At 34.5% G+C, this 17,166-nt stretch overlaps 2 protein-coding genes across 3 annotated transcripts; one reads left to right on the top strand and one right to left on the bottom strand.

The window, feature by feature from the left end:
* The first annotated feature begins 6,368 nt into the window (after positions 1-6,368).
* Positions 6,369-12,185, top strand: LOC114724599 (poly(A) polymerase I). Of its 2 annotated transcripts, XM_028910974.1 has the most exons (14): positions 6,369-6,456; positions 6,541-6,619; positions 6,759-6,869; positions 7,706-7,803; positions 8,051-8,134; positions 8,289-8,422; positions 8,564-8,636; positions 8,729-8,774; positions 8,890-8,999; positions 9,081-9,188; positions 9,275-9,334; positions 10,206-10,267; positions 10,580-10,892; positions 11,495-12,185. In XM_028910974.1, the coding sequence occupies exons 1-14, from the start codon at positions 6,379-6,381 to the stop codon at positions 11,705-11,707; spliced, it is 1,569 nt and encodes a 522-aa protein (XP_028766807.1). In that variant the 5' UTR covers positions 6,369-6,378; the 3' UTR covers positions 11,708-12,185. The 2 variants fall into 2 exon arrangements, with proteins under 2 accessions (XP_028766807.1, XP_028766816.1); XM_028910983.1 differs by lacking the exon at positions 6,369-6,456 and having other exon boundaries at positions 6,543-6,642.
* Positions 12,186-12,470: 285 nt separating this feature from the next.
* On the bottom strand, positions 12,471-15,396 carry LOC114724620 (mitochondrial phosphate carrier protein 2, mitochondrial). Its single transcript, XM_028911012.1, has 6 exons — positions 14,972-15,396; positions 13,912-14,273; positions 13,696-13,739; positions 13,382-13,596; positions 13,106-13,230; positions 12,471-12,760 (listed from the first exon to the last, which is right to left on the bottom strand). The coding sequence occupies exons 1-6, from the start codon at positions 15,296-15,298 to the stop codon at positions 12,706-12,708; spliced, it is 1,128 nt and encodes a 375-aa protein (XP_028766845.1). The 5' UTR covers positions 15,299-15,396; the 3' UTR covers positions 12,471-12,705.
* Positions 15,397-17,166: the final 1,770 nt, after the last annotated feature.

Here is a 17,166-nt window from a genome sequence, read left to right as displayed (position 1 = left end):
TCGTTTATTAAAAGATGAGATAAATCCATTAAATATGGGCAGTTTTGAAAAGATATTTCAACATATCGTTAGAACTCTGAAGTATATATTATAAATAAAAAAATAAAGACTAAAAGAGTATGCTGCCTCTTTTCTATAATATAGGACTTAGTTAACTAATCTATAGAGATTAACAAAGCTAAATAAATTATTTTAAACTATTCTTACTTATTGTTTTTATCTAAACTAATGTGTTGACTTATAATCAAGCTGATATATAATATAACGATATGTATGTATAAATATTTTAGAGAAATCATCATATAACATATGTTATAATATATAATTTATTTAACTTAATCTCTCTTCCAAAATTAGTTAAGTGAGTAGTATATAACTAAAATCGTTTTTTCAAAAATCGTTCGCTGTTGTTGAGTCAGTGTCTTAATTTGTGTGTGTCATGTGCGCGCCTTGGCAGAGAAAGGATGCGGTTTTTCACCTGATGAATTTTAGCCACAGGCATGCCATCATCTCAGGTAAGATCTGGACATGACATACTGTGTCAAAGTTCAATATAAACACGAACCTACGTTCCCAACACTATATTACCCCATGCAAGCTTGCATGCTCATATATTAATTATAGAGTATTATCAGAGAGTCTAAGGTGGTGTTTGACAAACTATAAAAGTGTTTTTAAAAAGTACTTTTCTGTAAATCGAGACAAATTCTTTTACATATTTACTTTGTATACCGTAAAATTACTTTTAAAACCATAGTTTGGTTTTCACCTAAATACTCTCTAAACTTAAGCGTGGTCAAGTTTAATTAGTTAGCTTTCCCATTGTAACTTTTCCCCCATCCAATCACCGGTTCCACTTGATTGAACCACCATTAATAATTAAATATATATCCATTATGTCACAAATATAATTCATGTTTGGTTAAAATTAAAAGAATGTGTGTATATAGAATTAATTTCAGTACTCATTACAATAATGAGTACCATAATATCTATCAGTGCGGTGAAATCTGCACATTTTAAATATAATTTCAATGGTCTAGATATAAAATTTTCATGTAAAAATCTTTAAATAAAAAATCATTTTTTTTAAAAAAATTGATAGTTAGGAGATTAGATTCCTTTTGGACTCTATATCATTAAAATAATTTTATTAAAAGAATAAAAGTAAGAAAATAAAACTATATGAGACGTCCAAATTAGATTTAGATGGTACGTAATAGTGTTGATGAGTCCTTTGTACTCATTAGGCTGTTTAGCACCGAAACTATATATTTAAGTAGATCAATCTCATATGAATCCTGCGGCATTAATGAACTTGAGTGTCCAAGTCATACCATCAGTAACACTATCAGCTGATGATTACATCAAACGTGATTGGTTACCTACCACTAGCATTTACATTATATTATAGTCATGATATATAGTATCCAGAAAAAAACAATACTCCTCCGATCATTAATATAAGATCTGACTGGAAAGTTGATATTAGTCCTATGTAAAATCTATTTTACATTTTAATCAATTTTTTCTTAAATTAACTTTATTTATATTCCATAACAATAATTAAGTAGGAGAAGGAGGGAGAAAATTAAGAAAAATTCTTAGGATATTTTAAGGAAAAAAATCAAATTAACTAATTAGGTCTTACGTTAAAAACAGGAGGAATAATTATTAACAGCTGGATATTATTAAGTTGAATGCTAATTTGCGTAACAAAACCATACTCTATCCAAGGAGCCAGCTTCCTTCAATTCTGTCTAATCACATAAACATGAGCCATTAATTCAGTACCTGTCCGGTAGCAGACAATTTTTTTTTTTTTTTTTTTTTTAAAAACGGCAGCCAATAAACCTATAAGAACTTTTATCCAAAACCAAATCATCATTACCAACTAGTTAGAGATACAAAGAGTGCGACACTTTTTTCGTTCGACTCACACAGAACGTAAAATCTCATATTTCTTGGGGGCAAACACAAAAATTCTCATGATTTCCCCTGATATGATTGACAATGATCCACACAATTTGCTTCGTAAAATCTATCAGTATATCAACCAAATCCAACACAAATGGACGAAAAGACAACAACTGACGAACAACATGTCCACATGTATGGCCATCCATATCCAAATGAAAAGATATATATAATTAGAGATAAACCCAAAACATCACTAATCACTGCTAAAAACAAAAAGAACGTAAATACATATATAGATCTTGTGGGTGTCTCAAACTTCTTTTCTGAAACGCTAAGGCTGGCTAAGTTAGGGCTTCTGGCTACCATAGATTACCATTCAAGTCACTGTTTGTTATCTGTGTTGCACCGCAACATGAAAATTTCTTCACGCATGTAAGAAAGCTACGTCCTTTTTTTGTCGTGTTAACCTCAACAAGTTGGTACAGGGAATCACCAAAATAACAATGTTTATGAGCCAATTAAGACAAACAGATAACTGTTCTTGTCCGTACGTACAACCTAGATCATGGAATATTTCTGCTTCGTCTCATGCAAAACCAGCCAATGCTTTTAATTTGGTCCCCCAGCCTTCAAAGTGTTACTGTGTTTGTGTGTGTTGTGTGTGTGTTGTGTTCTACTACAGCTAGCATCCATTCAGGGTCCAATAATAATGTCGTGTTTTTTATGAATAAGACAGGGTTGTCTTGTTACCAAAGATAAACCCCATTTGGTGGGATATTTTGAAATCCCCCTCATCATGAAGGAAAATAAAGGTACGATTCTTCTAAGAAAGAGCGCGTCCCAAAAAAAAAAAAAAGAAGTAGAGACCCGCCTTAATTTCGAGGAAATTTCGATCTTAATTTCTTAACCCCGACACCGGGCTGCCTTTTTAATTAGTCGTAGACATTATTATATTGTTGATTATTATTGATTTGTTTCCCATATTTTCCCTAACTTGGCATTGATCAGTTTAATCACAAAAGGTGTAAAATGGAATACTTAGAATTTACTGGAGGATTCATGCATGCCTCTTCACAGGAAGAAAACAAAGAGGCATGCAGGGGTTAATGTGAACAAGTTGATTTGTTCTTCAGACAATTGCATATGCTAAGCCAAGCCAAGCCACATGTTATTCTTTGTTATATAGGACAGAACTTTATATATTTTCTTTATATTTGACAACACCTTTAGTTTTTTCTTTTTCAGGAAAAATCAGCGGTCCAAAAGGGCCTTATCTTTACTTTAATTTATGAATAATTTTTCAAGCAAATGATAACTTTACACGGTAGGCTGATGAGAACGACAAGGATGAAAATGAGACTTAATTTTCGTAAGAGAGTTTGTTTCCAACTGGAATATAATATGTTGATCTTGTTTAAATTTATTAATTAATGTTGTCGTGTTTGAGCCCTAGTGCTTAAAATTAGTTTTACCCCTCTTATTATTAGTGATGATGAAGTAAAAAAAATCTACCTCACCTCCTCTGATATTTAGTATTCCTCTAATTTTAAATATAGGGTAACTTCTATATGGCCAGCTCTTTTTTTTTTATTTTAATAATGTTAATCATGAAACTAATTTTTCTTAAGATGCACCGATTAATTATATTTTGTTTGTTTCAATTCCTTCTAATGTTTCTGATGCTAAGTTACTTTCTTCTTTTTGTCCTTATTCGGAATTTGTTGTGTAGCCCTTGACATTTTAATATAACTCGGCATTTTACCGGAAAAAATAGAATTTTTTATATTCAAAATTGAAAAATGTATTCAGACTTAATTATAATTTTTTTAATGTATTTAGAAATTTTTTTTATTAAAATAAGATAATTGCATAGTTTTTCAATGATAGTTTGACAAATTAAATACTTAGACGTACTGATTGTATAGAAAGCTATGTATACACTAGTCATAATGGTAACTGTAGCATGCTTGGGTTCTGGTATAGATTGAAACATTATATATCAGACTTACGAATCTAAACAGTAAGGAATGATGGTTCAATATATATATATATTGCTTGAAAATTTGGTGTTTAATTAAGAGCGGCTCAAATCATAGGATTTTTTTTAGTATATGAAGATTAAGAATATCTTCCAATCCCATTTAACGGAGCAAACTAATCCTTTCATCATATTTGACTGATGTTCTCACCTCTTGTGAAGGTATTTGTGCTCAATAAATTAGTAAATTCTTTTATACGATATATAATTTTAGATGAGATTTCTCCTTATATGCAAACTCAAGTGATAAAAATGATGGCTAGAGTTTAATAGATGTTAATGCAATCAGAAAAATATTGATTAATCTTTAGGATTTCAAATCAGGAAAAAAAAATAAAGAAGAAGGAAGAAAAAGAAAAGGAGAAGAAAGAAAGAAACATTAAAACAGATGGAACGTAATGGGCCCACTACATCGCTTGCTGGAATGAGACGATGACCAGTACATTGCCTCTTGAACCCAGGTTCCTGCTGGTTGGGCTTGGGCTATTGAACGTTTCACAGGAATGGGCCAAATGAATAACAAGGGGGCCCAACTGACCGTATTGTGGGTCTTTATCTCGGGCTTAATAGAAGCATGGGATGGTGGTGGGTTCAAGCATACTATCCCAGAGTTGCGCTCCATCCCATCGAGGGCCTCGTATTGTTATTGGATTAAAAATGTACAGTTTCTTCCGTTGGATTTTTTTTTTTGGGGGGGATCAACTGTGGATTTCACCTGCCAAATACCACCTCCATTCTTAGTATAAAATCCTGTTTTATTTTTATTTTGATCTTAAATATAAGATTTGATTTATTTTATCTATCATATTTATTTATTTATTTCTAAAATAGTTATTCTAATAATGGTAATTCTAGCCAATAAACTTGATTAACAAGAATATTTTAGGACAACACCTATTTATTACAAATAATTATTCCTCTGGTTCTATTTATAAGAAACTTCCAATATGTTTCAGACAGACCAATGAAAACTTTAAACTGAATTAATTTTTTGTTAGAATATAGCAATTTTCCAAACTTTACCCGTATTTAATATATGCTCTTTTAAAAAAAAAACTATCTAGAATATAATAAATGAAAGACAATATGGTATATTCATGGTAAAAATTTAATGAAATGACTTATAAATATGACAAAAAAAAACTTTTCTCTCTGCCCTATAAATAGAACTAAAGGAGTAATTTAACTTATTTTCTTAATTTACTTAAATTAGTCAATTAGCTCATATATTAAGGATCGGAGTAGGTATTTGTAGCGCACAAGAAGCTGAACAGTGGGCGATTTTTAAAGGTCTAAATATAGCTTGGGACTTTGGATTCAAGAAAGTCATTGTTGAGTCTGATGCTAAGTTTGTAGGTGGTCAACTTTGCAAGCCAGATGCTAATAATAATGACGGCAGCCTTTTGATGACGAGAATACTTGACTTTTTGAAATCCAACTGGGATATTAGGATCAAGTATATTGGAAGAGACACTAATGGTGCGGCTGATGTGCTGGCGAAGAGAGGAACTTGTTCTTCAATGTTGATATGTGCTCTGTTAAACTAGGGAACTTTGTGCAGAAAGAGTGCTTGTGATCTAATTTCCTTTCTATTTAGTATCTAGTTGGGCTTTGCCCTCTTTTATATACATTAAAAAAATGTGTAGAATTATGGAGAACAAGTAATGAATTAAGTTTATCCTACCAATTTTTAATTGCATATCTTGCTTTTTATAGTGTAATTTTTTTTGCCAACCGATATTATGGTGTAAAATTACTTAAAATAAGTCAAACCAAACACCTTGATGTTAAGGCCACTTGTGTTGCATATAGATGTCAAGTGTTTTTCAAGACACCTCCCCCCATTCTCCTAGTTTTTTTTTGTTATGTATAAAAATTATCTTATTAGAGACAATTCCATTTACGATATTATTAAGTATAAATATTATTACCCATTCTAAGAGAAATTCTAGCCTTGTTCGTTGTGCTGCTAGAGACCAACTCTTTTTATTAGATCAATTCCACTGGTTCCACTGTCTGAGTTGATGTGGATGAAAACTGCTAGGAAGAAAGCAAATTCGTTTTATGGGGTTTTAACTTTTACGGACAACAAATTGTGTATAAAGGGACTGTTTTGAAAATTGGGAGAAACTAGGGGGTTGTTAGTTTTTCCCTTTATAATTTTTTCAGTGAAAAATAATAATCTAAATGCAAAATCCACGACAGTCAGGAAACGCAGAACTTGTATCCACACCCCATGGAGCACTTCTTTTGTGCCTCTCGTTGATGAATATTTACACACACATTTTGTTGCTAAAGTTTTCGGCAAAATCTTATTTATGCTTAAACCCTAAACCCTCCTCTGCTAGCCTAGCTACGATGTGTGGAAGTCCTGTTTGGTAGCGAAGCTTATCCGCGCATAGGCGACCTGGGTCGCGTCCATGGCGATTGCGAGCTTAAAATTTGTGTGCAAACCCAATATACAACTACGTCCGCCTCCATTTCAATGCATTCGCAAGGTAAATGCGCGCGCTTTTGTGTCCTCTGAATACTTCTTCCTTCTCTATTTCGCTCTTCCACTTGTTTATTCCTTTGTTTTCAAGGTTGTGCCGAGATATGCCCCTTCCGTCGAGGCAGAGGAAGGGGTAAAAGAAGAAACAAAGGTTTCGGTTCTTGAAGAAGGCAAGTGATGGACTGAATTGTTGGTGAATGATTTTCTTTTATTTTTACCCAAATGGCGTATTGGAATTTTATGCAGTTTGTCGACTTTGATAATATTGAGTGCTAAATCATTTCTCTTGGTCGAATTAAATGGATGAAGGAAATAAGAAGGGCCCAACGTGGAAGAAACTGGATTCCAAAGAGCTTGGAATAAAGACTTCAATGATCACAAGCCCCACGAAAAAGGTTCTTAATAGGCTGAAGAAAAAGGGTACATACTGCCTGTCACTGGTTCATTTTTCTTTAGCTCCGTTTGTATAAGAAAATGGGAAAAATTGATGAATGGTTCAGTTTGGCTAATTTTATTTAATTGGTTCAGTTGCTTAATTTTATTAAATCTCTTTCTCATTGTTGTAGATATTAAGAAGGGTTTCTGGTACTTCTATCATCGATAGAGTTGTTTTTGAACTTGAATGAAGTAACACTCTTTTATTACTTTTCATTTTCCAATTGCGGCAGTGAGCGATTTAAATGAAGAATTGGTTTCAAATATTTCTTCCAAACCTTTGCCTGGTATTTGCATTGCACATAGATTGCCGCATAGTCAGAAAATCCCTAATTGCAGTAGTTGAAATTACAGCTGATTCTGCGGAATATATTTTCTAATGTCTCACCAAAACTGACATCAATGTATGAAGAATAAGAACTAGACGTCTAACTACCTTCTTGCCTGAATTGTTGTTTCAGTCTGGCCACCGCCATAAACTAATGGCCATTGTAACTGATAACTGCCCTGGTCAAATTCATCTCGTACATTGTGATATAAGTCTTACTGGTTCTATGCTTTCGAGGGATGGGCTTTTTGGTGTAGATCAGCAATCCTTAGCAGTGATCTTCAAATGTTAATTAAAGTATTAAACTGTATTAAATTATGGACAACGTTTTGATTTTATTGAGATAAAAGAATTAAGTGCCAACACTTATGTTTGCATAGTTACGTGATTAAAATTTCACTTTTATTTTGGTTGATTATGTTTTATTTGCTTTTTTTATTGTGAATGTTCTGCTACTGCAAAATCTAGAAACCCTTTTTTCTTCTGTGTGTAGGATATGATGTATACCTAGTAGGAGGCTGTGTGCGGGATCTTGTTCTAAAGCGTACACCAAAGGACTTTGATATTATAACTTCAGCTGAGCTCAGAGAGGTTGCCTTCATCTCATATTTTCTTGTTGTCTTCAAATTCATTATCGATATCAAAGTTTATTGGGAGGCTCTTTGGACAAATAGCTAAGTTGAATTAAGAGCAGTCAAAAGTACAAGCACAAGTGTTTATTTCGGCTTATGTGTTTTTTTAACATGGAACATGCATAAAAGTTCGTTTATACAAAGTCTAAACTGCTTGATGTTTTAAAGTCTTGATATTGCTTGGTGAATCTTGATTCAATGTGTAGGTGATGAGAACATTTTCATGGTGTGAGATGATTGGCAAACGGTTCCCTATATGTCATGTTCATGTGGATGGTACCATTGTTGAGGTTGGTATTGTTTCTAAATTTTTAACTTTGGACAGAATGATTGTGTGATTGCTTGAATTTATCCCATTGAGGGCTTTTGTAGCAATTGTATCAAGCATGATTCCATCTCTGTTTTTTGAGTAGGTATGATAATTTCTTCATCCCTTTTTATTAGGTTTCAAGTTTTAATACTGCTAGACGCAAGTTGGGTGTGGATGCTTACCATGACATTAAAGGACCCTCTGGCTGTGATAAGAAGGATTACCTTCGATGGAGGAATTGTTTACAGCGAGATTTTACGATTAATGGGTTCGTACTTGGTGCTTGCAATTTAAAAATGGAAAATCTAGTTTCTTTAGCACTGCAATTGTCTACTTTGTGATCTATATCTAGAATTTACTATTTATAGTTTGTGCTGCTATACTGCTAATTAACTTTATGCTCTTCCAGGTTGATGTTTGATCCTTACGAAAAAATTGTATATGATTACCTGGGAGGAATGGAAGATATTAAAAAAGCTAAAGTGTGCATGTATCTCTTATCAGCTGCGTTTTCTTATATTTTTTTTGTTACTGTCTATCAGGAACTTCCTAAACTAACTTTCTGCATGAATAGGTGCGAACTGTAATTCCTGCAAATGCCTCTTTTCAGGAGGATTGTGGTGAGTTTTCATTGATTAATTGATGTTGCATTAAAAATTATAATTCACTTCACTATCACCTTTTTGCATAAGAATTGCCTTAGCTACAAGGAATATTTTACTGCATTTTTTGCAGCTCGTATTCTACGAGGAATTAGAATTGCAGGCCGCTTAGGCTTTGGCCTTTCCAAGGAAACAGCTCATTTTGTAAAAAATCTTTCTTACTCAGTTTTAAGACTTGATAAGGTATATAAAGTACTTTTCTCCCTTATTATTACCATGCATGTGAATATTTTGCCTGAGCTGTTCATATTTTACATTGTTTAGGGTAGGCTTTTGATGGAAATAAATTATATGTTAGCTTATGGTTCTGCTGAAGCTTCTTTAAGGTTACTATGGAAATTTGGACTTCTTGATATTCTCCTTCCCTTTCAGGTACATGATGCACTTCTAGATATGCTTCATTTTTAATTTTATCTGTCAGTCTAAGTCTGTTTGATTAATTTAGGTTTCCCTTGCAGGCTGCTTATTTTGTTCGCCATCGATTTCGTAGACGGGGCAAGGGAACGAATATGCTTTTGGTATACCTTTCTGAAGTTTAGACTTTATAGACTGACATGTTTTCTTAGGTGAAAGGGCATAAAAGAATCAGCAAACCCATCTCCCCCACAACCACCCCCCCCAAAAAAAAAAGGAGAACTCCAAAGGAAAACTGTTATTTGTTGATATCATTTCCTCCAATTTGTGCATTGAGTATAAATTTTAAGGTCGCAAATCCATAAAATGCATTTCTTCCGCCTTTTGCATTCTTGAATATGCTGCTATTATGAACTGCAATATGCAATGTTTAGTAAGTTGTTGTCTGTATTTACTAATCAACAATTTAAGAATCCCAGACTGAGAAGCATCAGTGTAATGAGACAATCTTTCCTACTTTTCTTTCTGATTTTGATATGAAACTGCAAATCTTTCCTAGAGTGTAAACTAACAACAACAACAACAGACACAGGGAAAATAGTCGGTTTGATATTGATAAAGACCAAAATGCACTAAATCAGTTTCACAGGTCAGGTACTGATTCCAACCAAAACCCAAGTCCCGATTACATGCAGCAATCAGTCACGTACTGTTTACACTGAAATAGTACAAAGCATAATCAAGGCAGTGACTCTAGTGTTCAAGAGGCCAGAACGCTCCTCACAGTACACTTTTCTCCAAATTAGCCGATCTGCCCTCCTCTCCATAAACACGCTCACACCCACCCACCCACCCACCCACACACACACACACTCCATCATATATACACACATATTTGTCAGCCTTGGGTGGGATGCCTGAGGATTTTTTTCTTTTTTCCTAATTTGGTTATGGCTCATCAGGTATTTTAGTATGAAAATATTTTTTAAGTGGTTGGGTGTAATTTAATCGTGTCTTTTGGAATTTTATCTGCAGTCATTCCTGTCCAATTTGGATACACTCTTGGCGCCTGATCGTCCATGTCATAGTAGCTTATGGTAAGATATATGCCTACAACAATGCCTTTTTCTTGTTTTACCTAGTTAGCCATATGTTTTGGAAAGTCTCTGATTTTCCAGGAGAAATTGAGACAAATCATTTGTTTGCATCATAAGTGCAGCCAAATATAATTATTCTATAGGACAGCATATGTTTGAAGGCATAAATTAAATTTATGATTCTCCCTGGGTCAGTCATAGGAAATAGTTTCTGAACATTATTTTGCTTCTATTCTGGTTCTCTGGGTCCCATGGGATTGATATGTAAGTTGGGTCCATTGAGCAAGATATATCATGGATCTTTGCTTTCAGGGTCTGTATCCTAGCTTTACATAAAGCACTGAGTGATAAACCGAGGTGCGCCTCAGTGGTTGCTGCATTTAGTCTTGTGGTTCATAACGGTGGAGATTTGTCAGAAGCAATAAGCATAGCACGGAGGATTAATAAATCACATGATGCGAGGTTTCCTGAATTGTTAGATCCATTAAATCTGGATGACGAGGAATTAGCGGAAGAGATTGCGGATCTTGGAGATTCCGTTAAAGGTTCTTTGTTGCAGATGACGGATGAGCGATTCGTGTCCCAGGCTATGGCTGACTATCCTCAAGCCCCTTATTCAGATCTGGTGAGTACTTTTTCGCTTCTTAAATACATGAACTACTGCTACTGGACAATGTTATCAAGTACATGGAACGCACTAGAATATTTTAGGACCTAGACTTAATCAACATTTTAATACTAAAATGAATTTATAACCTGCTCCTGCCGAGATTGTACCCACCACCATGCACAGACATGAAGGTAGAGTAAACGTAAACCAGCATATTGAAGAGAATGCAAGATCTGGATTTTTATTCATTCAAATGACGTGTGGCCTTCAAAAGAGCAAGACTCTTGTGCATATTTGACTTAGGGACAAAGAAAGTCACTCTGTATACCAAAAGAAAGTCATTCTAGGCATGCCATTTCAGTTGGCGAGCGACTTGACGTAGAGAATTCAATCCAATGAAAGCGATTGGCTGGTAGGAATTTTGTGGTTAATGCTTTGAGTATCAATTCATGTTGTATTTTTTGGTTTGATGATTTTGACAAGTGCCACAAATTTCCAAATCAACTGGATATTTAATTATAACAAACTAATTAGTCAGGGTTTTCCCTGTTAATATTATCGATATATGCCTTTTGAATGACACTTGGTTCGTACTCTTATCTGTGTAAATTTCTCAGGTGTTCATCCCGTTAGGAGTCTACCTCAAAGCTCGCAGCATCTTTGACTGTGTGACAATAGTTGATGCTGCAAAGAGATTTGTGTCAAAGCGTGGCAGAAAAATTAATTACGAGTCCTTAGCTTCTGGCGACCTGCGGGAAATACGGCATGTTTTTGCGAGGATTGTATTTGATACTGTATACCCTTTACGCCTAATTGATCAACAGTCATAAATGAGTACGTCAAGGCTAATTTGAAGTTTCCTTTAGAAATTTTGTGAGAAGAATGATGCAGGATGCCATTCTATCAAGCAAATCAGATCAATTTGGAATGGAATTATGGTGAAAGGTTTGATTTTACCATTTAAGAGCTATTGGATTCCTGAAGAAATTACCATCTCATGGTCTAATTCCGGCGTTTCAAGTAATTTTTACGTTTAATCACGCAACCAGTGATGAAGCAAGGGCACTTCACTGCCCTGCCATATGCAATACCACGGAGTCAACGTAGGCTAAAAGGTCATTTTTTTTCGGTTGTTTTTCTTTTGGGGGGGAGGTTAAACTTTAAAAAGTAACGCATTCATTAATATGTTTTTGGTATACTCTTGTTAACATCAATTTAATTTCTATTTTATGTCCTACAACTACAATGTATTCATGCATGTTATTGTAAATTTTACTTTCAAAAAATAATAAAAATTTATTAGTTGGATCTGTGGGCTCACTGAAGTTAGGCTGGTGTTAAGGCCTAAAATAAATGCTTTAAGAGACTGCTTTTCCGACTTGTACTTTGCTAAATCAAATTGTAAATTAAATAGCAGACGTCCAAATGGGTCTAGTCATCTTATTACCAGAAAAAGTGTTTAAAAAAAATTCCTGAATTACTTAAATTTAGTGAATGATCGATGATTTTGGCCAAAAAAATGTGGAAATAGATTTACATTTTGTTTGCCTTGGTACTCTGTGTGCGCGTATAGACATGGCCAATTCCATTCAATGAGAAAAGGTGGTTATTATTGTATTGTATGCAAAAATAATATTTATTATCTTGAGTAAAATATACAAATGAATTGGCAAAAAAGCAATACAAAAAATTGATAATTATTATTTTCATTCAAAGGAATGACAAGCTAAATCAGTTCACTGGCCACTCAAAAGGTTCCCTATATCTGTAATAACTAATATTATGTTTTGTGAATGCAGAGGAAGTTTGCAGTCTCTGCTTCAGATTTTCATGCATTAGCAACCCCTGTGGCAGCCGGAGGGGGAGCTCCGCCAGTAGTAGGCCTGAAAGAACAAACAGCCAAGTCATATTATGAGACGGATAAAATGCTATAGAAACTCTGCAGCATAATTATTGACTTCACGGAATTAATAAAATAAAATATAAATAACATTAATTTTAATGATTTTAATTTTTAAAAAAAAAGATAAAACAAGTACTAAATAATATTTATAAGCATATAAAACAGATATTTTAAGGAAAAAAGAAAAGAAAAGAAAAAAAAAAACATAGCGGAAAGTTATTCTGACTAATAAATTTTTTAACGAGAAGCTATTTGGGGGGGGGGGAATTGAGAGAGTCTCCATTCCACTGGGCAAAACAAGGAAGGCAGAGGAGAAGCTACTTACAGTCCCACAAACACTTTGAAAGAATCATAGATTCCCCATTGTGCTCCTGTTAGCGTTCCAATCATAACTATACGAAGAGGAAGGCCTCGAGTGAAGAGACCCCACAGCCCCATGTTCTTCACAGCCTGCAAAATCCACCAATTAAAATTCTCAGTCACAGCAATCATCATTATCAACAATGTAACTCAGTCCTGCTCTGTTTTTATCTACAAACTCTCCAACCAATCAAATCTAATCTACATAACAACTTTCGCTATAGAGTAATTTTGGACTTACATCACCAACAGTGGCTCCTTTGGCATTGTTGAGGAAAGAAACGAGGTTATCAGCAGGGTGAGAGACGAGTGCACAGAAAATGCCGGCCAAATACCCTCCTGCATAACTCACTCCAAGTTGCACAGCAGTGCTGCACTGCTCTTTAGGGGTAGGGATGATATGTTTGTACGTCATCTCCACAATATTCTCAAAAGTAGAAAATTTCATCATCGTATCTGAAAGCAATAATCAATGAAAAGCCTAAGTACAAACACTAGGGAAGCAAGAAGATGAGAGCCATACAGTCTAACAAAGACGGAAGAAACCCAACTTACATGGAATCTGACGCCCCCATAAAGGAACAAGTCCCTTGTACAACCTACACATTGAAAATTGGATCAAACTGAGATTCAAATATAAAGACCTGATAGAATGGAATACTAGGTTCCACATTGATAGTATTTAGTTCTCACATCTCAACAACTAACTTTTGTTCCTCATCCTACTCAATGTAAAGTGATAGAGGCAAATGAGATGAAATATCACCATACCCAAGAGCACCTTCAGCTCTGACAATCTTGGGGAGACCATCTGCTAAGCCACGAGCAAAGCTAGGCTGAGTCTGTACGCGAACTTTGACAGCTTCCATGGGACAAAGGGCAACATCGGCAATGACCTCTGCTGAAGCTGAACCAGCAAGGTATATCAATGTTTTGTACTTGGCTGCATACTCAGGGCCAGCAATGTCTGAGTAGTACTTCTTGAAGAACTCATAAAATCCATACTTGCAAGCTCCCTGAGCACTGTAACCCACCAAAGTTGGCGCCCAACCCTTAAAAAGACCCTTGATACCCTGCTCCCGCGTAACAACACCGAATCCTGACATGATGCTTTTATACTTTCCTGGATCGATCTAAAAATAACAAGGTTTATCAATATATATATATATATATATAATGTTTTGCTTAATGACTAGAGAAAGTTATCAGAAGATGCAGACATATTTCCCGGCATGAATATAGGCCTATCTACCACACAATAAAGGTTTTGGGTAGAAAACCAGAGATCTTATATGCACATGCCCTTCTGTTCCTATATACAAGTCACTTGGATTCCATTCTTGCATACCAAAAAATGCATTAAAATGATAAATTTTTGCACACTTGCTCCCATTATGTTGAAAAAAGATAATTAATTACCCCTACAAGTGACTTATATTTAGAAACAAGAAGTGTACTATACATACATATACATATACACACACATACACAGCTTTGCACTATGAGAATGATCCTAAAATTGGTAAAATATAGATGGTTGGTGGAGGATGGATGCTCGTTAACAAGAACCACAATCATAATTCCTTAAAATGTAAAATCAAGTATCAAATGGAATTTCAGGATTCAATTCAAACTCTTAACCAAAAACCATTTGAATCAAAACCAAAATAGTTGATATTGACACAACGTGTAACAGACGCCACAAGATTGTGTACTACATATAATAATGTTTAGATTCAAGGTGTTATGCTTCTTAAACCGTATCTAGTATGATACGTACGGGCATTGCATAAATTGGACACAAGATAGAAACAGAGGAATCAGAGCATGCCTGCATGTTACACTTCACAACATCGAGAGGAGTGACGGCCATGTGGGTAGGACCAGTACACAGCAACCCTCCGACTCCACATGCGGCGAAGTAAGCCGGAGAAAACAACTCGATCTTCTCGTTGGGCGACGGGATCACAAAACTCCTTCCCGGCGGCGGCGGCAATGACGATGATGAATTCGAAGCTACAGAGCACGACGTCGTCGGTGACAACCCGTGATTCTTGTTCATGAAACTATCCAAGTGGAAGAGCCTCTTCGATGATGACGGTGATGAGTAGAGAAATTGAGGGACGAGAGAGTGGCGAGACTCGTTGGAAGGAGCCATTGACGGGTTCTTCAGAGGCTGAATTGAACTGGGAGAAAATCTGAAGGCTTGTGGTTAAGAAATGAAGTTGATGGGTTTAGATATTGAAGACGAATGGCTCTCTCAAAGAAGGGCCGCTTTGAATTGGCGCCCTCTTATAACGGTTACTGCTGGGAGACGTAGTTGACCGTTGACCATTCCGTAGACTATTCGTCTCATTCCTATTCTTTCCAGATAGGTTTTTTTAAAAACAATTTATTATTGGCAAAATGAATCTATATACTTTTCGTTGCTCGTTATTAATTAATGTTAGCTTTCTTGGTTTGTTTTCTTTTGGGGTAGATAGAAAAGCTACGATTTTCTATACAATCACAAGAACAATACAAGTATATATATAGGACAACTAACGGAATTGGGTCTAGCGGAAGGGACTAGTTCTTCACAACATGACGAATCAAATCGATGACTAGGACATCGAAGGAAAGAGTGATCACATTTAATGCCTGATAATATCTCGAATAAGATTACCTTCAATAGGAGAATACCTATGATTAGCAAAAAAAAAAAAAAAAGTATACAGGACAGAGCATATCATAATTTCTGTTTATCTAACTTAATGAATCCCTTCCATTGTAAAGGGTTCGGTAAACAGGGAAAGAAAGAGATCGATATTAACTTAATAGTTATTGAAAACTTGCGTGCATTTATATGTAATAATAATTCAATTTATAGCTCAAGTTGCTGATGATTCTATACTTAATTATAATTTGCATAGTAAACAACATAATAATAATATATAGAAAAGCCGTCCATCCAAAGTGTTGGGGAGAAAAATAAAGATGCGGTGTGAAATGATATATATTGGTTGGCCAAAAAAGAAAAAAGATAGAGTGTATATAAATATATTAATGGTCAATTCAAAGTTCAAAGTGTGGCAACAAAAAAGAGAGATAATTACAGCATATGCGTAAAAACCGTTGACTGACTGATGAAACGCTGAAGGGGGCGGTTTTTTTTTTTTTTTGGGTCAAATTGAAGGGGCTGGGTTTGGTGCACGCTTGAGGCGGCTTTGCGTGGAGTTAAAGGCTAATATCACATTACATACGTAAGTGAGGATGTCAAAGTTCACCCCAAATTAGCTACGTAAACACATGCTGGTTAAAACAGGAAAAAAAAGAAAAAGAAAAAGGCTACGTCAACACGCTTCCCTTGTAAAACTAGGCTATCAATTTCCGTTCTTCATATATCATTTGATATTATCCTCCCTTCTTAATTATTACTTTCTATATTTAATATAAGACTAAGATAACTAATTTAAAAATATCAAGAAAATTAGTTAAATTATTTATCTATGCCAAATATGTGATAACTTTCTTAAATTATCATATTCAACCGTGTATTTTGGAATTATTATTCTTAGTGAGAAACTCCTTACAATAAAAGAAGATATTTGAGAAAAAATATTATAAATTCGGGAGACAATGAATTGAAGTTTTATATTTGTAATCAAATTCAACCCCCAAAATTAGTTTTTATATTAAAGATAGTATATAAAACAAAGTTGGATACAAATTGACATGATTTTCATAAAATACGTCCATACAATATTGGATTATATTACTTCTAGTCCTTAATATAAGATTTAATTGAGTAATTTGAAGAGATTAATAAATTATTTATAATAAATAGGTATTGTCTTTCCTAAAATATCCTTGCTAATCATATATTAGTCAGAATTACTATTTGATAGAACATTAACATATACAACTACTTCAAGGAACACTTTAAAAAAAAATACATAAATATAAAAGATAAAGTGGACTGGAGGGAGTTAATTATTTAAATCAAATTGAAAGTCAAATAAATTTTTATATTAAGGATTGGAGGTA

Source organism: Neltuma alba, unplaced genomic scaffold (assembly GCF_004799145.2).
Source record: "Neltuma alba isolate B1F8T4 unplaced genomic scaffold, ASM479914v2 tig00002378_pilon, whole genome shotgun sequence".
In the NCBI taxonomy this organism is placed as follows: Eukaryota; Viridiplantae; Streptophyta; class Magnoliopsida; order Fabales; family Fabaceae; genus Neltuma; species Neltuma alba.
The sequence above is the reverse complement of the archived record's forward strand: the minus strand, read 5'-3'. Positions and strand labels throughout refer to the sequence as shown.

Coding starts and splice junctions, on each gene's coding strand:
- LOC114724599 (XM_028910974.1), top strand. CDS start 6,379: ATGGCGATTGCGAGCTTAAAATTTGTGTGCAAACCCAATATACAACTA. Junction 6,620..6,758: donor GGTTTCGGTTCTTGAAGAAG/GCAAGTGATGGA, acceptor AAATGGATGAAG/GAAATAAGAAGGGCCCAACG. Junction 6,870..7,705: donor TAATAGGCTGAAGAAAAAGG/GTACATACTGCC, acceptor TTCTGTGTGTAG/GATATGATGTATACCTAGTA.
- LOC114724620 (XM_028911012.1), bottom strand. CDS start 15,298: ATGGCTCCTTCCAACGAGTCTCGCCACTCTCTCGTCCCTCAATTTCTC. Junction 14,274..14,971: donor TTGTGAAGTGTAACATGCAG/GCATGCTCTGAT, acceptor TGTTATTTTTAG/ATCGATCCAGGAAAGTATAA. Junction 12,761..13,105: donor TTCAAAGTGTTTGTGGGACT/GTAAGTAGCTTC, acceptor TTGTTCTTTCAG/GCCTACTACTGGCGGAGCTC.